At 55.9% G+C, this 21,139-nt stretch overlaps 1 protein-coding gene and 1 long non-coding RNA gene across 2 annotated transcripts; one reads left to right on the top strand and one right to left on the bottom strand.

Moving 5' to 3' along the window:
• Positions 1-4,184: 4,184 nt before the first annotated feature.
• Positions 4,185-11,092, bottom strand: LSM4 (LSM4 homolog, U6 small nuclear RNA and mRNA degradation associated). The gene is made up of 5 exons (XM_077122146.1): positions 10,979-11,092; positions 8,519-8,560; positions 6,518-6,616; positions 5,238-5,421; positions 4,185-4,686 (listed from the first exon to the last, which is right to left on the bottom strand). Exons 1-5 carry the CDS (start codon positions 10,979-10,981, stop codon positions 4,595-4,597), a joined length of 420 nt encoding a protein of 139 aa, XP_076978261.1. The 5' UTR covers positions 10,982-11,092; the 3' UTR covers positions 4,185-4,594.
• Positions 11,093-15,164: 4,072 nt separating this feature from the next.
• On the top strand, positions 15,165-18,568 carry LOC143650854 (uncharacterized). The gene is made up of 4 exons (XR_013159692.1): positions 15,165-16,013; positions 16,324-16,516; positions 17,328-17,522; positions 18,224-18,568. It is a non-coding gene; the product is annotated as an uncharacterized LOC143650854 (long non-coding RNA).
• The last annotated feature ends 2,571 nt before the right edge of the window (positions 18,569-21,139 follow it).

The following is a 21,139-nucleotide window of genomic DNA, read 5'->3' as shown; positions in this document are numbered from 1 at the left end:
ACACCCTCCATGGCCCCCTGCCCCCCCTCCAGCAGCCCCTGCCCTTGCTGAACATCGACGACAGCTGCTTACCAAGATGCCAACTGTCAACCCACACTGTCCCAGGCAGAGCCTGGAGACCCTCCCAGGGGCTGCCTGAGCCCCCATGGCCCCCACTCAGACCCACTCCGGGCCTGTTTTCCCTGCTGCCCCATGGGAGAGGCCACATCCTCCTCAGGTGATGGAGATGCCCAGAAGGACAAGCAGGTCCTTTCTCCCCGGAGGCCAGGGCTGGGTCATGGGGTGTGTGGTCCGGGAGCAGGAGCCTGAGTGCTCCAAACCCACTCCACTGGCCCCAGAAGAGCTTCCAAGGTCAGCGCAAGCGGGAGCCATGTGGCACTGGAGATTGGGATGTGTGGGCCTGTGTTGCCATGGCGATGCTGACTCAAAGACTGCTGCTGACAGTGGCGACATGTGGTGCCCACCACCGCCCAGCGCTCTTGGGGGTGTAGCTAAGGGGTGCACACAGCCCACCCGGTCCCCACCAGAATCGCAGGGCCCATCTGCCCAGACACTGTCCACAGGTGGAGGGTGTGGGCAAGCTCTCCCAGCCAGGCTAACTTGTCCCACTCATGCCTCCATCCATCCAACCATCCCTCTACCCATCTGTCAGTCTGTCCATCCATCCACCCTTCCATCCATCCATCCCACACATACTGACCAAGGCTACATTTGTGGTGCGCCTACTGCATGCTGGCACTGTCCCCAGCACAGGCGGCTACCCCTGTGGGTCTGGGGTTGGGGGAGGTGGGGAAAGGCCAGACCATGAGGTGTCCATGGGGCCTCAGGTCCCGTTAGGCCACCTCCTGGCCCCCCCAGCCCCCTTTCTGGTTCTCTCCACCCGAGTAAACCCCAGCCCTTCCCCCCACCCCCAGGCCCTGCACACCTAGGGCCTCTGCAGTCTCCCTCTGTGTTCCCCCCTCAAGGTGATCCATGAAGGGGCCTTGTGGAGAGAACATACCTCGGAAGGCCGGGGGTGGGCGCGGGCCAAGCATGCAGGATGTCGGGCAGAGTAAACCCTCCACACACCCTGGAAACCACCTGAGCCCCAGTGGGGTCCAAAGGGCCACAGGCATGACTCAGCGAGAAAAGGTCAGAGGCCCTGACCACACAGCAGGACAGAGGAGCCCCAAGCCAGAGGCGGGGGCACGTCCCAAAGGCCCATTCACATTAACTGGGACAGACCCAAAGGGGCAGGGGTCTCTGGGCTGACGACGCACTCTGGAACCCGGCAGCAGTGAGACTACCTCACCGCAAATAATCGAGTTGACAAAGGGGTTGCAAAGCAGGCGATCCCGTGTTCTGTGAATTTTACCTCAATTTTTAAGAAAACGACATTAGAGAAAAACGAAAGCTGGAATAAAGTATGGACTTTAGTTGATTAAAAAATCCTAAAGTAAACACTTCCTATTAAGGGCCAGCCCGGAGCGTTTCCAGGGTGACTCACAGCAGGGGGAGGGGCTGTGCCCAAGCACCTGCCGAGTGCCAGGACGTGCCACGCGCCCCCTCGCACACGTCACCCGCGGCAGCTGGGTGAAGCCGCCAACGCACCACCCAGGGCCTGCGCCCCTGCCCTGGCTGCTGCTGGGGGGCCACAGGTGACAAGCTGACGACTACCCCAGCCCACCACGCCTGGGGAGGGAAAAGGCCCCCCCTGGGGACCCAGCAGGGGGTGGACGTGGCAGCACGGCATCACGTGCACAAACCCAAGCTCTAAGGCTCAGCGGAAGCTGCTGCCCCCCTCCAGGAATTGCACCGTCTGGGTGGGGAGAGGCTGCCCACCCACCAGCTCCCAAGGAAACAGCTTCCGAGTCTCCATGGCAACAGGGAGGGGGGCCAGAGTGGGATGACCTGCTGGGGAGGGGGCAGAGTGGAGGACAGACCCCAGGGGGTGCTCTAAGAAGGAAGGGGTCCAGGGTGAGGAGGACACACCAGGGCGCTGCGAATATTTTTAGGCCGAACGCAGCCCTGCGCCATCTCCTGGCAGCTCCTGAAAGCCGAGGGGACTATCCTGGGGCCTGGTTCCAGCAGGAGGTGGGCAGGGGTGAGTCACCGTGGGTGCTGGGCTGGGTGGGGCTCCTGGTACTCTGTTCCTGGCCAATTTTGAGTACTTATTGAGCACCTGCCATATACTAAGCCCTATCCTGGGACCATTACAGGTGCCCTCCCCCCAGGTAACTGCCCCTCTCCAAGGCAGAGTCCACCAGGACTCCCACTTAACTGGGGGAAACTGAGGCACAGCAGGCTTCAAAACCTCAACCAGCGCCTTGGCCCAGTCACCTGCCTGGACCTGTGTCCCGTGGTGGGCAGTGCAGGACAGGAGACCCCTCCCCCCCAGGCCCCACTGACCCCAGCCTCCGGGTTTTGCACATTACGCACCCAGCCAGGAAAAGGTCAAACGCTCCTCTGCAGCAAGACAGGGAGGAAGAGGCTCAGGGGAAGGGGTGAAGAGGGGTGGCCCCACGGATGGGTGTGGCTGTGGGGCCTGGGCCCTCTCTCTGGGCTGCATGCTCCAGGACGGGCTGGGGTGCGGGGCCAGCAGCCGGTTGACGAACCCCAGGTACGGTTCATCCCACTCTTGCCCAGAGCGGGCCACCTGTACCCTGGGGAGCAGCCCGCCTGCAGTGAGCCGGGCACCAGCCAGCAGGTGTGGACAGACAGCCTGCACGGCGGCTCCCACCTGGGAAGTGGTGGCAGCACATGAGCCGCTGCCCAGACAACTGGGTGTCCACAAACCGTGAAGGGAGAACCAGAGGACCAAAACCAAAAGCTCCCTCCCCAGACGCTGGCCAAGCCCACCCAGTCACCAGGGCCACTCCTGCTTCTCTCACCCCCACCTTGGCTGGCCAGGGCCCCACCCCCCTTCCTGGCACCCCAGTTTCCACTCTTGAGGCTCCCAAGTCTTGTCTGACCTGACCAGGACCTCCCACTGGCTCAGGCCAGGGCCTTCCCCGCTCCCTGCCCCAGGCAGGGCTTTTGCACGTGCTGTGCCCTCAGCTGGAACACCCTGCTGGAGTGCTGACTCCCCTCCCGTATTGCCCTCCCTATGTACAGGGGGCCCACGCCTCCTCCAAGGACAGCACACACACGGGCCAAGTGCAGGGGCCTGGTTCACACAGCAGGTGTCAGCAGGGCCCCCCAGCCCCCCGAGAGTGTGGGTGTCTGCCTGGTTCAGAGCAAATCCCAGGAAAGGGAGGTGGGGGAGGCCTGGAGGCGAGAACTACCCGCAGCTGAGTGGTCCCACGCCTTCCGGGACAGCCCCCAAGCCCAGGCCCACAGGCCACCCAAAGGCACGGAGGACCTGCAGCCCAGCGAGTAGGAGCTGGCCGGTGACTTGGTTTCCCTTCTGGCCGAGCAGTGGAGACAGAGGCTTCCGGAAGCCCATCAGAAGACGACTGAACTGTCTCGGCAGTGCCTGCCCGCCTGTGGGGGAGGACGGAGACTTCTGGAAGCCCCTAGCCCTCAGCAAGGCTCCAGGCCAGGAGGAACCACACCTCAAGCCTGTGGCCCCCACCCCCCAGGCTGCGTCCCACCCACAGGGCCTGAGCTCAGCCCCAGAGACCAGGCGACCCGCCATGGGGATGACCCAGGCCCAAGCACGACCCAGCTCCATGTGTCCAGGATGATGGTGGCCACACAAGCCCTTCCTCCCGTCACGTGCCCCCTACATCAGTGGGAGGCCCTTGCCCTCCCCACTGGGGAGCCAGTGACCCGGGCCACAGCAGCCCCCCTAGTCTGCACTGTAACACGGTGGTAACCCCAGATTCAAATCTCCACTCAAAACAGGTTTCAACGGGTCACAACTGAGAAAACCTGGACTCGTACTGACTAGCTGCCAGTCCTTTCCTGACACAGGCCCCACCCCACCCCCTGCGGCTGGGCTCAGGGCTCCTGGCCAAGGGGCATGTGGCAGGTGGGTGCGTTTGCTGAGGATCCGAGGCCTGCCCACAGCCCCTCTTGGTAGAGATGGCGCTCCAACACGGTGGGCTTCCCTGGGCGCAGGGGGGTGGCGTCAAAGCACTCCCACCCGGTACACACTCGCTGGCGGGTGTCAGGGGTTCTTACGGAACCCAGACGCCAGCTTCACCAGGCTGGTGACCCCACCACCGGGGTGCCCAGCTCTGCAGGACAGAGGTGCTTGCAGCTGTGGCTGCGTCGTCTTTATTGTTGTCACACATGGCGGAGAGGGGAGGTAAGGGCAGACCCAGCACTGACACGTGACAGTGTTTCAAAAAAGCAGCTTCGGGGCCTGTGTCGAAGGAATCTCTTCCTCAAGACCATCAATCTCAGTGCCTACAGCTTAACATAAAACCCTCCCGTCTGTTCACCCTGCAGGGATCTAGCATTAAATGCAAAACAAACCTGTTTGGAAAAAGCTGGCTCTCAGCCCGAGCAGCAGGGCTCAGAGCCGCGAGACCCGCCTTCAGGGAACCGAGTGCCCACAGCACCACAGACCACACGTCCCAAGTACGTTTCCAATCCCAGAGTCACTGGAGAGAAGGGGGCTCCACCTGAGGCCGAGGGGTCAGGAGCCAGGAGCCAACGCGGAGCCCCCTCACTGCTTGCCCGCCTGTCTGCCCGGCTTCTTCTCAGGCTGGCCTCGGCCCCCGCCGGGGATGCCGCCTCGGCCCCGGCCACCAAACACACCTGCGGGAAGGAGCGGGCACTGCAGCGAGCCAGGCTGGGCCGGTGCCTGGGCGGGGAGCCAGCACCTTGGGACTTCGGGTGGGTCCCCACTGCCCCCACCCCGAACCTCAGTTTCCTCATTCATGTAGACTTGAGCCTGGCAGAGGGCCGAGAACATTCTTGCCCCAGAAGCCACAAGGGGGGCCTTAAGACACACAGGGGGTAGGGCAGGTTTGGGGACTCAGTGGGGAGCCCTGGGCCAGACCCCACATTGATTGCACGACACCCTGATGTCACATGGCAAGTGGCAGGCAGCCAGACATCCAGCAGTGACCCTGCTTTAGTGTCAAAAGGGATCTCAGCAGGGAGGCCAAGCCAGGCCCACACTGACAGCTGGTGAGCTGGTGCCACCAGGCCCTCTGTGCAGAGGGGAAACTGAGGCCTGGGAGCTCCTGCACAACGTCAGGCAGGCACAGCTGGGCCGAGTCAAGCCCCGACAGCCACCCAGTGGTCCCAGCCCTTAGGGAGGTGGGGAGGGGGCTCTGAGGAGGGGTGCACGGCTGCCTGCCTACCTCGCCCGGCGCCCCCCATGCCGCGGCCCTTCTGCTGCTTCTGCTGTGGCAGGCCCCCGCGCCCGCGGCCCCTGGCCACCGCCTCCTCCTTGACCATGTCGATGACCTCGTCTGGGATGCGCAGGTACTTGATGGTGCTGCCGCGGACGTAGCACTCGGGCATCCGCCAGAACTTGTCCCCGTCCTGTGGGCATAGGGCTCACTCAGCAGGGAGACGCCCAGGCCAGCGAGCCATGAGGCAGTGAGTCCGGGCAGCTGCACAAGGCTGTGCCATCTGTGTCCCCATCCTGCACACCAGAGCCACACATGACCTCTGCCTGGCCCAGGGCAGGGCTCTGACCACAGGAGCTGCCACAACACCCCTCTCCCGTAACCTTCTGGAACCCTCTCTGGCCCTGGCCCATTCATTCAAGTCAGCAGGTGGAGACCCCATGGACAGACACAGTGCAGGGGGGCTGACCACGCATGGAGGACAGGGAGAGGCACGTGTTCCTGGAGGCTCCCGGCTGTAGGACCCAGCCAGGCTGGGCGGGAACAAGGCTCCCTGGAGGCAGCACTGGTGTGGCCCGCCTGCCCAGCCCTCACCTCCTGCCCCTCGACAGTTCAAGCCAGAAACGGAGGGCCCTCATCTCTGCTCGTCTTGGCCTGAGGCCACCACCCAGCCCACCTGGCCGCACTTCCAGATGCAACTTTCTATTCCTAGAACACACTGGGTAGGGGGTGCTTGCCTCCAAGACCCTGTATCTCCTCGCTTGTTCGTGTTTGCCTCATCCCTGGCCTCCTGTCAGGCCCCACGCCCAACACCCGGGGTGGAAGCCAGGCCCCAGCTGCCTGGTCCAGGCTGAAGCCAGCACTAGGCACCCGGCCCAGCCCACACCAGGCCTACCCAATCCCCTGGCAATGCCTCTCCCCCAAGGCCACGCGGGGCTCTGCAGAGAGGGACTGCTCGTGTACAGACAGGGCCTTTGGGCTGCCTGTGTCCACCCCTCTGGCCCTTCCTGCTGACCACCCCAGGCCCAGGGGGGACTGTCTCAGCTGGCAGTACCAGGCCAGATCCATGACCGACCCAGGGGTCAGTCAAGTCCCAGAATCCTGTGCCATTATAGGTCCCGAGAGTCCAGGCTGGGCCCTGCAGCCCCTCCGCCCATACTGGGAACCATAGCCCCAAAATGAGGGGAGCGCCCCAAGACATTTCTCAGAGGAGCAGCTTGGGAGGGGAAGGGTCGGGTCCAGGAGCCTGCTGCCAGGGGGGCCCGCTGGGGGCAGACGGGACGGCTCACCCGGGACGTGCAGATGACCTCGCGCAGATTGATGTTCATCCAGTTGTCACAGCTCACCAGGTGCCCGTTGTACGTCTCCCCGTTCTTCAGCTCCACCAGCTGCAGGGACGCCTTTGTCAGGGGAAGGGGCGGCACCCCCGCCCGGAGACCCCAGGAGCCCAGGGACCACAGCTGCCCCCCGCCCCAGCCGTGCTCAGGGGTAACTTTCTGTGTCCTCTATGCTTCCCGGGGCCTGCGCTCCCGCTACCCTGAGAGCGCTGCGTGTGTAGTTAGAACAGAAAACCGTCTCAGAGACCCAGTCCTTGACGAGCGGGCGAGGCCGGAGCCCGGGGACATGCGGCGGCCGGAGTGCAAAGGCGGGCTTGCGGGACGGAGCCGTGTCTGTAGGAGGGACTGCCCATCACTGTGTCGGGGGAAACTCGAAGAGCAGCCACCTGAGTGGGGCCTCTTCAGGAAGGCAGACTAAGAGTGCAGGAAGGGACGCACTGAAACCACACACCGACACTCCGCAAAGGGGCAGGAGGCCCAAGGGCCCGTGCGCAGCGGAGGGCCAAAGCGGAAGAACCCACACACGAGGGGTACGGCTCAGCCGGGACACCCCACAATGGAACCCCCTGGGAGGTTATCTTGGTGGAAAGGGCCAGGCCCAAAAGCCACATGGTGATGCCAAGGGCGGGAGATATTCAGAGCTGCCCCTCCAGAGACCAAGAGGAGGCTGGGAGCTATGGGAGCTGCAGATGGGGGACGGGGTCTCTATTTGGGGGAATGAAACGTTCTGGAACTAGAAGTGGTGGTGGTTGCACAACACTGCAGACACACTAAATGCCGCTGAGTTACTTCAAACAGGTGAACGCACTGAACGTGGACTCAAGTGCCATCAAGCTGTTCCGTATAAAAAAATCTACTTAAGATGGCCAACCAACAAAAGGGACACTGCAGCACAGAGGGCACGGGGTGGACAAGGGCAGGGACAGGGGCCGCAGGAGGGGAAGACAGGACAGCAAGTTCCCATCTCACAGGGGGAGCTGAGGGCTGGCAGGTAGCTGGTGCCAGTAGGGTTGGCTGGGGGGAGAAAGGAAGCCAGCAGGCAAGAGGGGACAGGCGACCCGTCAATCCTGCACCTCAGAATGCGCCCCGAACTGAAAGCTGGGACGTGAACAGACATCCCACAATGGCGTCCACAGCAGCACCGTGCATAACTGCCAAAAGGCGGACGCAACCCAAGTGCCCACACCAGGAGCAGGCAAGCACAATGTGGTAGCACAATGGGCGTGCCGCTAAGCCCAGAAAAGGACGTCCTGGAGCACGCGACAATACGGAAGAGCCTGGGGGGCACTGGGCAGCCTGAAAGCAGCCAGACACATAAGGGCAAGTGCTGTATGACCTCACTTACACGGAAGAATTAGAAGTAAACTCAGAGGCTCAGATCAGGAATAGAGGCTGCGAGGGGACAACCGGGCGCAGGGAGCGGGAGCCAAGGCTTAAAGCTTAGTATAGGGCTCCTACTTGGAGCAATGGGTGCGTTCTGGTGGGGGAGGGAAGGGACAGCAGCACAACCGCAAATGCAATTGACAGCGCTGAGACGTGGACGCGAGCACGGTTTAAGGGAAGTGCAGGGCTGTACGCACGGCAACAGAAAACAGCCGTTCAGGGAAACCCATGCGTCTGCACCCCACAGGCTGTGGTCCCTAAGAGCGGACTACACTGAACTGGTCACCCAAGGAGACGGAGACGCAGGGGGCCCGAGCGGCTCACAGTGAAACGTCCCCTCAACAGCTGTGACTTTACGGACTGTGAATGAAACACCAACGAGAACCCCACAAGTGGAAAGGTCGTGTGACGTGGACAGGTGCCCCACCGAGCACTGAGGACAGAAGCCATCTTGGGCGACATGCCCCCCACGAGCCCATCTGGACACGGCAGAACCGCGGCCCCTGTGTCCACACATATCCAGGCCCGCACAGAGCCTGCGTCACCTCCAACCCCCAAACACGCACTCACCATGGGGTGGTTCTGCGCCGTCTTCAGCAGCGACAGGGGGAGCTGAAAGGCAAGCAGAAGCCGTGATTTGGGCTGCTGGGGCTGCACCTGGGGCAGATCCTACGCCACCCTCATCCCCACCCCACCTGCGTTCCACGGGGTCCCCAGGAGCCAGTCCGTCCCACAGAGCCACCATCTGCTCAACACCCCGGCAGCTCCCGCTGCACCTGCCTCATGGGGACAAGACCCAGGAGCTGGCCCAGGGCTAGAGCCAGGGAGCAGCAAAGCTGCGGCTGACCCCATGCCTGAAGCCAGTGCCACCAAACGCCACGCCAAAGGACAGCCGGGACTGGACCAAAACCCTGCCGGGCCCCGCTGGTGACACCTGAGCTGGGTTTGCAAAGAGGAGAACTCACCAGGTGAGAGGGAACATTCCAGAAAAGCCTGTGGGTATTGCAAATTCACCACAAAGAAAGGATGAGCTCTCTAGAGACATATCCAGATCCACTAAGTACTCAAGATACTCAATTTCTTTTACCATCATTAGAGATCTTTTTTACAGTTACATATATGATTTTTACGATGGGAAAAAAATTAAAGCCAGCTCTTTTCATTGTCGAGACAACAACCACGGAGGGCAGACTGTGGCTCTGTGTGGCGGCTGGTGCACAAGGAAAACGAGAACTGTCTCCCAGGGAGGCTGGAGACTTCCCTGTGACCCGACTTAGCCTCCCCTCCTGAGAAGCTCCCTCCAGGGACACTCTGGGGTCCACAGGACCCTGTTTTTCCAGGTGGGGGGACACGCAGGCCTCTACTGAGGGGAGACGTGGGACTGCCCGGCTATCCCAAGGAACCACCAGGGAAGGCCTGGTGCTAGCAGGAAGCCAGGCCCACGTCCACTTCCTCACCCGGTTTCCTGGAAGGGCAAGATAAGGGGAAAGGACGGCTGCATGGTGTGGGGCCACGCCCAGAACGCCTCTGGGTGGCTTGGGGGAGTCCCCGAGGGAAAAGGGGCCTCAGGCTGGTTTGTGTGGGCTGTACAACAGGTGGGTCATGACCTCCTGAAGCGGGGGCTTGCTCAAGCCTGTTGGACCCAGTCTGGGGAAAGGCCTGGGTGTCCGGTGCAGACCCCGGTTTGCATGTGACCCTGGGAGCACCCGACGGTGACCATGGACATCCTCATACGGTGGACACAACCTCTGCACCCAGGGTCAGGACGGCCCTGGAGGACCCTGCAGCCCCTCCCCACAAAGCAGTGCCTGAGACATCTGCCACGGCCCCCCCAGAGGCTTCTGCTCATCTAGCAGAAAACACTTGCCCTGACCTGCTCCTGTCTGCACACCATGCCCACTCTGCCTGGCGACCTTTGCCCCCATACCTCCCTGGGCGTCCTGATACCGCCCCTGCCCCGGGCCTGTTTCCAGGACAGGACTCAGCCAGTCTCTTCTTCTGTTTATTTATTATAACTCCCTGGCGAGTCCCCTGCTGGCCTGGAAAATTTTAAGGGAGTGTGGACTTGGTCCATACCCAGGGCCTGTCCCTGCCTCACAGATGAGGCGGCGTCAGGACTGGGAGGTGCCCCGGTCAAAGCCGGTCCAGGCCACGACAGAGCCCTCTGCCAGCCTTCCACATTCTCAGCCCCAAACTGCTGGAGAGAAGGCAGGGGTGAGAGACTGGTCCTCAGGGGCGTGACACCCCAGGGAGAGGAAGATGCACCAGATGCCACCAGGAGGAGAAAGGGCCACTCTGGCCCTCCCGTTATGACTGCCATGCAGACCTCAGGCATAAAGCCACGGAGGGCTGGTCCGAGTGGCCTCTCACCCAGGAAGCCTTCCGGGACCCCCACAGGGGGCCGTGATTCCCTTCTCGGGCTCCCCCGGGGCCCAGCCCCGTATGAGGGGAGCGTCTCTATGGGTCTGCTCTGGGAGCACGGAACCTCCCGTAGGGCCAGGAGTCGAGGACCCCGGCGGCCCATTTCCAGGAGATAGCCCTGAACACCCACGCTTCGCACAGGCTCCAAGGAGACACTACAGATGGGAACGAAGGGCGGCCCCACGGGGCTGAGGCCTCGCGGACCCCTCCTCCGGGTCCTGCCGGCCAGCGGGATGCGGCGCAGGTCTCCCCAGCGCGGCGCTGGTTGTACACCGGACCTCGGGCCGGACGGAGAGCGCGCCACGAGCCCTGCGCGGCCTCCCTTCTTCCCCGGTGCGCCGGGACAGGCGGAGCGGAAGCCTGGCCTCGGGCCCTGTTCCCCGGCCCAGGACGGTGCGGGACGGGCCGCGGCGGAGCCTGGAATGCGCCGCACGGCTGAGCGGGGGTGCTCTGCCCGGCCCGCGCTCCCGGCGCGCGGCCGGCCTCAGTTTCCCCGCCTGCGCCGGGGGCGGGGCTCGGGCCCCGAGGCATGCGCGCCCCCGGATCCCCGCGGCCCCGGTCGTCGCGACCCCACTTCCCGGCGAGGCCCCGCCGCCGGCCTGCCCTCACCATGGTGCCAGCGGGGACCCGGCCAGCCAGCCACTTCCGTCGCCGCTCGCGCTCCCGCCGGCTGCCGTTCCGCCGCGCGCCACCAGGCCGAAGAGGAGTGGCGGCGGCGCGAGCCAATCAACACAGGGCCCTGGGCCCGGGTAACCAATCCTCGGGCAGAGCGGCGGCTTCTGGGCACGAGGGCGGGGCGGGGGCGACTTCCCGTCTGAGGAGAAAAGGCTGCGGCCGAAAAGCGCGGCGGCGAGGGCTGCAAAGGGGGGCGGGGCAGCGCGCGGCGGCGCAGGAGGCCTTGTGGTTAGTGACGCATGCGCCGTGCGACGCTCACGCGGGCTCCCGAGCTCCACGTGGTGGGCAGCGGTTGTCACTGCCGGCGGCGGGCGGCTGGGCGGCTGCGGCCCCGGCCCGGGGGGGACAGGAGCGGGCCTGATGGCCCCCATTGTGGTTGTTACTTAATGAGGGCCTTGCGCTGGTTGGAATCCCGACGGCGCCCCTCCGAGCCTCAGTGTACCGCCTGTGAGATAGGGATAATAGTAGCCACTCTACGGGGCGCGGGGAGGACGGATTGCCGGGCCGGGAAAGCGCTCTGCCCGTGGGCGTGCAACCCGTCACCCCCGAGCACCTGCTCCGCCCCTGCTCGTGGAGACGCGGAAATGCTCAAACCTGGCAACCCCCCCTCCTAGGAACCAGTCCCGGGAGCCCGGGGAGCCCGGGGAGCAGGCGGGTGGATTCAGGCCCAGGGCTGCAGGACGGATTCCCGCACACTTGGGGACTTTCATCGCAGTTGGTCTCACAGCTGGGGAGCCCGGAGGCGGGAGGGAGCAGGCCTGCTCCACGCCCCTCTCCCAGCCCCCGGGGGCCGCCGGCCATCCCCCATGTCCTGGCTGCCCCACTTCACGTGGCCTTCTCCCTTTCCTCTCTTGTAAGGACAACTGTCCTGGGGTTTAGGGCGCACGCTAATCCAGGGTGACTCCTGGCAACCCTTAGCTTAGTGACATCTGCAAAGGCCCCATTCCTAAATCAGGCACACGCGCAGGTACCCGAGCCAGGAGGTAGGTGCATCTTGGGGCCACAGCTCAACCCGCAGCACCTGTTACTAAAGAAAAGCAGGGGGGTCTCTGCCCGATGCACCCAATGGCCAACTCCTTCACCGTGAAAGAGAGAATGTGTTGCTAAGCGTGAAGTAGATCAGGAAGTCTATCTCCCCGGGTCTAAGGAGTTGGATATTTTATGGATTCAAATAATGAAAGATGGAGTGTGTTTCGGTTTGCTAAAGCTGCTGAAATGCGATATACCAGAAATGGGTTGGCTTTTGCGACGGGATTTATTAGGTTACAAATTTATGGTTCTAAGGCCGTGAAAATGGCTTCAAGAGAAAGATCCCCAGGGCCACCGTGGCTCAGCAGGCAGACTGCTCGCCTGTCATGCCAGAGGATCCGGGTTCGATTCCCGGTGCCTGCCCATTAAAAAAAAGAGAGAAAGAGAAAGATCCCTTCTCCGAGAAAAGGCTGCTGGCGTGGGGAATTCTTCTTTCATGTGGGAAGGCACGTGATCAGTCTGCTGGTCCATCTCCAAAATGTCTCTGGGCGTTTCTCTCTTAGTTTCTCCTGGGGGGGGGGGTTCTTTCTGAAATCGCCCCCCTGAGCGCTCTTAAAGGACTCCAGTAAAGGATGGAGACCCTTCGGAAATGGGCTTGGGCCACGTCTGAATTAAAGTAGCGTGACCGAAAGGTCACACCACTGTAGGTCTGCTCCACAAGAATGCATTAAAGCAGTGTGTGTCTTTTCTGGGGTACAGAACAGTTATCTTCACAGCAGCGAGTATGAACAATGGCTGGGTCAAGGCCAAAACAATCACAATAGTAAGGGCACACAAAGGCTGGAACGAGTTCAGTCACTTCCAGCAATTTCAGGTATTAACTTTTGGTCATTCTACACCATAGAAGGAAAAAAGCATCAATATAATGATTCAGGAATCATTTACTCATTTTTAAATTCTAGGTTGTATCTCCTTCCTCTTGCTTCTCCATTTCCTCAGTCTTGCGGGATAGCTGGACAAAGACGATTCTAACTTTTTTTTTTTTCTGTTTTTTTAATTTATTTTTAATATTTTTTAATTTTTTTATTTTAACATTTGTTCCCCCTATTATTTGTTTATATTCCATATGTTCTACTCGTCTGTTGACAGGGTAGATGAAAGGAGCATCAGACACAAGGTTTTCACAATCACACAGTCACATTGTGAAAGCTATATCATTATTCAATCATCCTCAAGAAACATGGGTACTGGGACAAACAGCTGTACGTTTTCAGGCAGTTCCCTCCAGCCTCTCCATTACATCTTGAATAACAAGGTGATATCTACTTAATGCGTAAGAATAACCTCCAGGATAACCTCTCAACTCTGTTTGGAATCTCTCAGCCACTGACACTTTATTTTGTCTCATTTCTCTCTTTCCCCTTTTGGTAGAAAAGGTTTTCTCAATCCCTTGATGCTGAGTCTCAGCTCATTCTAGGATTTCTGTTCCACGTTGCCAGGAAGGTACACACCCCTGGGAGTCATGTCCCACGTAGAGAGGGGGAGGGTGGTGAGCTTGCTTGTTGTGTTGGCTGGAGAGAGAGGCCACGTGTGAGCAACAAAAGAGGCTCTCTTGGGGGTGACTCTTAGGCCTAATTTTAAGTAGGCTTAGTGTCCTTTGTGGGGTAATTTTCATATGAACAACCCCCAAGACTCGGGGCTCAGTTTATAGCTTTGGTTGTCTACACTGCTTGTGAGATATCAAGAATTCAACTTGGGAAGTTGAATTTTCCCCCATTCTCACCATTCTTTGCAAATATTTTTCCACTCACTGATCGAATCACTCTGGGATTTATTGGGGCATCACCTGGACAAACCGACAAAATCTCATGTCCTACCCAAGATTCCAAGTACTTATGGTGTTCAATCAAGCTATCAACATAAGTTACATTAGGAGATGCACTAGTCAAAATATGAATTTTGTACCAAATCAATTCTAACTTCTTGATGCTGGAAAGGGGCACCTGTGTTATGGGGTAGGGGGGTGAGACTGGTTGTTCTGGAGAGACTGGTGCCACTGGGTTCCAGGACTTAACTAGTATAGGAACAATGCAGAGGCTTTAAGTCACAGGAAAGTAAACTTGATAAGTAAAAAGTAAAGGTTTAAATAAAAGGAGTAGAAGGATTGTGATCAGATGGTTTGCACCTATCTCACGTTGGGGAAATAACTACAGAGATTTCAGATAGGACTGGGGTGCTCCATAGGGTTTTGGGGAACACTGGGCAGAATCTGGCTGCAGCCTGTTTGAGACTGACCCCCAGCACCTCCCGGCTCAATCTGAAATCTCTTAGCGATTGAAAGTTGATTTTATTTATTTTCCCCCTTTTGACCCCGGATCTGTTGCTCATCTCATGGTGTCAGGGGGGTTACCCATGGGGATTCTGTCCCGCGTTGCGAGGGAATCTTCCACCCCTGGGAGTTGTGTCCCATGTAGGGAGAGGCTGTGAGTTTATTGGCAGAGTTAGCGACAGAGGCCACATCTGAGCAATGAAGGAGGCTCAGTGGGGGTGACCCTAAGGCCTAATTTTAAGTAGGCTCAGCTTTGCCATTACAGAAGTCGGTTTCCTAAGGGCGAGCCTCAGGATTGAGGGCTCGGCTTGCTACACCTGGCGGTGCCGCTGCTTGAGAGGCCAGCAGGAATTCCCCAGGTGGGGAAGATTCAGAGTCCCGTGCTTTCCCGGTTCCTCAAGGGGATTGCAAGCCCCTTTTCATTTTATGCTGCAAACACTCTGTGATTCAACGGGATAGCACATCAGCCTGGACAGAACGCTGAGATTCATTTCCCTTTCTAGCTTCCGAGCCACATAAAGCTGACTTAGGTTGTCCAAGTAAATAGACCTGGCGGGTTAAGTCAGATAGTCGGCCACAGAAAATTTACATGGTGGGCGAAGTAAGCCTCTGGTCCCTTGGTCTCCCCGAGAAGCCGAGGCTCTAGAAGCACTGACTGCCCTCCCCTGCCCTGTGCCCACCTGACCAGACCAGCCCCGCTCAGCCTGCATCCGAGCCTAGCCCTTTGCCAGCCTCTCTGCCAGCTGCTGCCAGGGGACGCCGCTGCAGAGCTGGACACCCCAATGCCGGGCCTCAGGCTCCCGCATTCCAAGGAGCAAAGCACCCCGGGACATAGAAATAACCGACGCCCATATCAGGAGCTTAGTCTAGGCCTACTCTTGTTTAATGATTGATCACAAGTAATTATTTTAAAGTCATAAAAAGCCAGCACTAGGAATACTCAGTTGTACCTGTGTTTCCCTGGCATGTGGACAGCAGCGTGGAGTTGACATGAGAGCGACCATTTTCTTTTCCACTTTTCTGGCAAGTTTTTGTTACTTAAGGCAGAGGATGCAGCTATGCCTGGAGTCTGGGCTGTGCAAGGACAACTACAGATAGCAGGGTAGCAGGTGTGCGGACAGCACCTGCCTGCTGAGCCGTGGGCTGAGCGGTGGGGAGAAAAACCACAGAAGGTGAGGGTTGAGAGGCATTTCAACCCAGAATATTTTCAATTATGCAGGAAATAAGCCTTTTAAAAATGTGACACCTTTGATGCAGGGTGGCACAGTCCAAAGGTAATTTTATCTTTTCCCTAATTTTTGAGGTTGAAATTTGCTGTGACTTTCAAGTCTGCCCCTGCCCTCTTGTACCACATGAGTGGAAGCCTGAAACCACCTAGATATCCTCCTGTAAAGCTCTGGGTTATAGGAATTGTCAACAGGTGACATTTATTTCACACCTAGGCGTGAATGGCTGAAATGAAGTTTGCTGTATGATGTTTCCCGGCCTGGTATGTCATCGCTGCAGGCCCGTGGAGTGCGACGCAAGCTGCCTGCCCGTCTCCGCTGCAGGAAGCCGCAAAACCTCTGCTGCCGTGCGCGTCACCCAACGTGATCCACCCATCCCGATGCCTTCTCCCTGCTGACCTGGGCGGCCTGGAGAGCAGACCTCCCCGAAGTCTCGGCACCACTTGTAGGTCGTGGTGTCCACCGTTAGGGGAGCCCGTGCCCTCAGCAAAAGGAAAGGTTCACACCTCGCTCCCTTTTGGGACACTCTTTTCACCCCGTCTCTGACTGCTGAGTCACTGTTTTATCTTCCAGATCCTGGAATGTTGATCGAAGAGATCATTTCTCTTGGCATGTGCATAGTCTGTGCACATCTAGCATAAGCAGAAATTTAACTTCCTTAAGAATTTGGGCTTTCACAGATTCCTTCTCTTTTTTAAAAAAATTTTTCTGATTTTTAATTTTTTTATTTTTTTATTTTTAAATTTTATTTTTAGATTCCTTCTCTTCATACAAAGCATCAAACCCCCTGAAGAGTCAAGGAGGCAGGTAGCTGGCTGATGTGGGAAGACCTGACGTACAGACAAAGCATCTCTTGGCGGTGTTGGGGATTAAACGATTTTAGTGGTTTCTTCCTGAAGTTGCAATTTAAGTCCTGTGAAAAGATCTGTGGTTTCTTTTTGTGTGTGTGTATGTATTTTTTTTTAATTTTTTAATTAAAAAAAATAACAGCAAACTTAAGCATTCTTAACACATGATCATTCCGTTCTACATATATAATCAGTAATTCCCAATATCATCACGTAGTTGCATATTCATCATCATGATCATTTCTTAGAACATTTGCATCAATTCAGAAAAAGAAAGAAAAGGAAAGCAATAAAAAATTCATACCTACCGTACCCCTTACCCCTCCCTTTCATTGATCACCATTTCAATCTACTAAATTTATTTTAGCATTTGTTCCCCCTATTATTTATTCTTATTCCATATGTTCTACTCATCTGTTGACAAGGTAGATAAAAGGAGCATCAGACACAAGGTTTTCACAATCACACAGTCACATTGTGACAGCTGTGTCATTATTCAATCATCTTCAAGAAACATGGCTACTGGAACACAGCTCTACATTTTCAGGCACTTCCCTCCAGCCTCTCCATTACATCTTGAATAACAAGGTGATATCTATTTAATGCGTAAGAATCACCTCCAGGATAACCTCTCGACTCTGTTTGGAATCTCCACCATTGACACTTTGTCTCATTTCACTCTTCCCCCTTTTGGTCGAGAAGGTTTTCTCAATCCCTTGATGCTGAGTCTCAGCTCATTCTAGGATTTCTGTCCCACATTGCCAGGAGAGTCCACACCCCTGGGAGTCATGTCCCACGTAGACAGGGGGAGGGTGGTGGGTTTGCTTGTCGTATTGGCTGATGCATGGCTTCTTGATAGATAAAGCAGCGAAGCTGAAGCTGATTTTTCGGTCCTTTCGTGACTTCCTCAGATTCTGTACATTTCACGGTGGATTCACACTGAGCACCGAAGAACTGAGCAGTTGAACTTCTCTTCTGAGCGGATGTTGCTGTGGCTGCAGGTGACGGATGCGTTTCTTTCTCAGAAGCCCCCGCCGAGGCTCCGGCTCCCGCGGTCCCTTCTTCCCGCGGAAGGCCCCGTCCTGCGGTCGCTGCCGGGTGGCCAGGTGCGGGGACCGGCGGGGATGGGAGGAGAGGCTTGTCCCCGGCCCTCGGGCCTGCCCGGCTTCACAGGGCATCTTTGAGGCCAGGTGCCCGCGGGGACACTCGACGTGGCATTCACGGAACACGTGACGCCGGGATTTGTCGTCCACGAGGTGTCCAAGGCAGGTGCAACCTGTCCCTGGGTCGCGTGTCCTCCGGGGCCGTTTACTGGCGTCCTCAGGGACAGCACGTGCCGCCCCGTCGTTGGCAGAGCTGCGATCTGGGGCCCGTCGGCCGCAGGTCCCTCTGCCCGGCTTGGACTACGGGACCTGCCCTGACTTCAGGGCATCTCCTGCCTGATGCGTCCCCAGAAAGAGGAGCGCGATGCTTCGCTTCTCTGGGGCTGCGGTCCTGAGCCCAGCCCTGCCTTTAGCGAGAAAGGCCTTTCACCCTGGGCCAGCCCGGCACCATGGACGGAGGAAGGCTGCTGGGCCCAGAGGGGAAGCGGGCAATGAGGCCAAATAAAGCATGGCAGCTGAGAGGTTTCGGAGCCGAGGTTCTCCTCCAGGTGATTCTCATGCATCATGCAGATGCCCCTTCATAGCTACGGTGTGCAGGAGAGGCTAGAGGCCAGTACCTGGACCGCACGAGTGTGTAACGATAGAACTTTTACAGTGCAGTTGTGTGAGTGTGAAACCTTGTGTCTGATGCTCCTTTTATCCAGGGTATGGGCAGATGAGTAAACCATAATGACAAAAAATGAAGAAATAATAGGGGGATGACGGATAAAGTAAATTGGGCAGCTTGAAATACTGGAGGTCAGTGAGAGAGAGGTAAGGAGTACGGGATGTATGAGTTTTTTCTTTTCATTGATTTTTCTGGCGTGCTGCAAATGTTCTAAAGACACAACTACGTGATGATATTATAAGCTGCTGATTGTGTACTTTGAGTGGCCGTATGTTGTGAAGATAATCTGAATAACTTTTTTTTTCTTTTTTGCATGGGCAGGCACCGGGAATCGAACCCGGGTCTCCGGCGTGGCAGGTGGGAATTCTGCCTGCTGAGCCACCGCGACCCACCCTGAATAAAAATATTTTTAAAAAAACAAAATCCCTTTTAACTATTATAATTCTTCCTAAATACTTCCTACAAAATGTAGTGAACTGTTTTTAGCACCTCACTTTTTTTTTGCTTTTTAAAATAAACTTTTAATTTTAGAATAGTTTTAAATTTACAGAAAAATTGCAAAAGATAATACAGAGAATGAATTCCCATATATACCAAATCTAATTCCCCTAATAATTCATATCTTGCATCAGTATATTTGTTATAATGAGCCAAGATTGATACATTAGTTTTAACAAAGCCCTTACTTTATTCATATTTCCTTAGTTTTTACCTAATGTCCTTTTTCTAATCCATGATCCTATCTGGGACACCATATCACATTCAATTGTCATGTCTCCTAAGCACTTCTTGTTTAGCACCTCACTTTTAAAAGGCGAAAGAACAAATCATTTGCAACAGTTTGAAATAAAATAAACCCTTTAGGGTCCAATTTGAGGAGGTAAAAATGTCAAATGTAAAAAAAAAAGTCAAATGTTGTTAGGTTTGAACCTTACATTCAACAGTTAAATGAAAGAATATTTAGTCCCTTATTTAACGGAAGTGACATCAAAAACTCAATAGGACTTAATGTGATTGTAAGAAAAAGATTCAGCTCTTTTAAAAGTGGGAAGACTTGTGTTCTCAAATAACAGGTAGGGTCAGCGTAAACATCAGCGCGGATATTATTCTGATATGACATAGAATCTTCATCTCTAGACAGAATCACTCAGATGCTCAGGAAAAACTTTGTAAGTTTTCATGAACAGCAGAACAACAATGCATTATTTTAACGCAGAAAATGAAATTCAGTTTTGTGTGAATACACACCTTGATGCAAAAGCTCTTTAAAATATTAGGAACATGCAAAAAATATACATAAAAGTTAAAATAAAACAAAAAATTTTTTTAAATAATAAAAAAATAAATATTAGGAACAAGCGTACCCCGTTGTTGGTCAGCGCTGACGAGACGGACAGAATCCACTTCCACAAACTCCCACACCCTTCCCGATGCGCCCGCACCCTTCCCGATGCGCCCGGGCCCTTCCCGATGCGCCCGCACCCTTCCCGATGCGCCCGCACCCTTCCCGATGCGCCCGGGCATGGCCCGCACCCTTCCCGATGCGCCCGCACCCTTCCCGATGCGCCCGCGCCCTTCCCGATGCGCCCGCACCCTTCCCGATGCGCCCGGGCATGGCCCGCACCTCCCCACGGGCGTGCTGTGGCCCTTTCACTGCGATGAGGCCTCACGCACCGCTCCCATCACCAGACAGGTCCAAAATCGAATTCTTCTTAACGTACAGTTTGTCAAAATCATAATGATTTCATTAAACACAGACTTGCCCTTTTCACCATAGGTGCTGTCGTGGACCCCAGGAAAACCGTGTCTTTTTTTTTTTAATGGTTTGCATTTATTTTGCATTTATTTATTTTTGTTAATTTTTAAATTAAAAAAAAATTTTTTTTAAATACCAAAAAACACCAAACAAACACAAACATTCTTAACTTTTGATCATTCCGTTCTACCTATATAATCAGTAATTCACAATATCATCACATAGTTGTATATTCATTGTCATGACCATTTCTTAGAACATTTGCATCAATTCAGAGAAAGAAATAAAAAGACAACAGAAAAAAATTCACACACACCATACCCCTTACCCCTCCCTTTCATTGGTCCCTAGCACTTCAATCTACTAAATTTATTTTAACATTTATTCTCCCTATTATTTATTTTTATCCCATTTGTTTTACTCATCTGTCCATAAGGTCGATAAAAGGAGCATCAGACACAAGGTTTTCACAATCACACAGTCACACTGTGAAAGCTCTATCATTATACGATCATCTTCAAGAAATAAGGCTGCTGGAAGACAGCTCTACATTTTCAGGCACTTCCCTCCAGCCTTCTGTTACGCCTTAAACTAAAAAGCTGATATCTATTTAACGCATAAGAATCACCTCCAGGATAACCCCTCAACTCTGTTTGGAATCTCTCAGCCATTGACACTTATTTTGTCTCATTTCTCTCTTCTCCCTTTTGGTGGAGAAGGTTTTCTCATCGCTTGGTGCTGAGTTGTGGGTGGTACTTTTGATCAGATGGTTTCCATGGAGATGTGTCTCCACCAACTCAAGCTGGGGTTGCTCACTGGAGCCCTTTAAGAGGGAAGCATTTTGGAAAAAGCTTCAGAGCCACGAGAGCCCACATGGCCAGAGACCTTTGGAGATGCAGAAGGAAGATGGCCCCAGGGGAGCCTTAGGAAATGAGGAGAGAAAGCCAGCAGACGCCACCACATGCCTTCCTGGCAAAGAGCGTGTCCCGGACGGCACCAGCCTTTGGTGAGTGAAGGTGGCCTCCTGTTTGTGCCTTTGTTTGGATATTTTCACAGCCTTAGAACTGTAAACTTGCAACTCAATAAATTCCCTTTTTAAAAGCTGTTCCATTTCTGGTATTTTGCACTCGAGCAGCTTTTACAAACTTAAACACCACCTTAAAGGGTTAACGGAGTGCCAGCTTGGTCAACAGTTTT

This window comes from Tamandua tetradactyla, chromosome 11 (genome assembly GCF_023851605.1).
Source record: "Tamandua tetradactyla isolate mTamTet1 chromosome 11, mTamTet1.pri, whole genome shotgun sequence".
Taxonomy (NCBI): domain Eukaryota; kingdom Metazoa; phylum Chordata; class Mammalia; order Pilosa; family Myrmecophagidae; genus Tamandua; species Tamandua tetradactyla.
The sequence above is the reverse complement of the archived record's forward strand: the minus strand, read 5'-3'. Positions and strand labels throughout refer to the sequence as shown.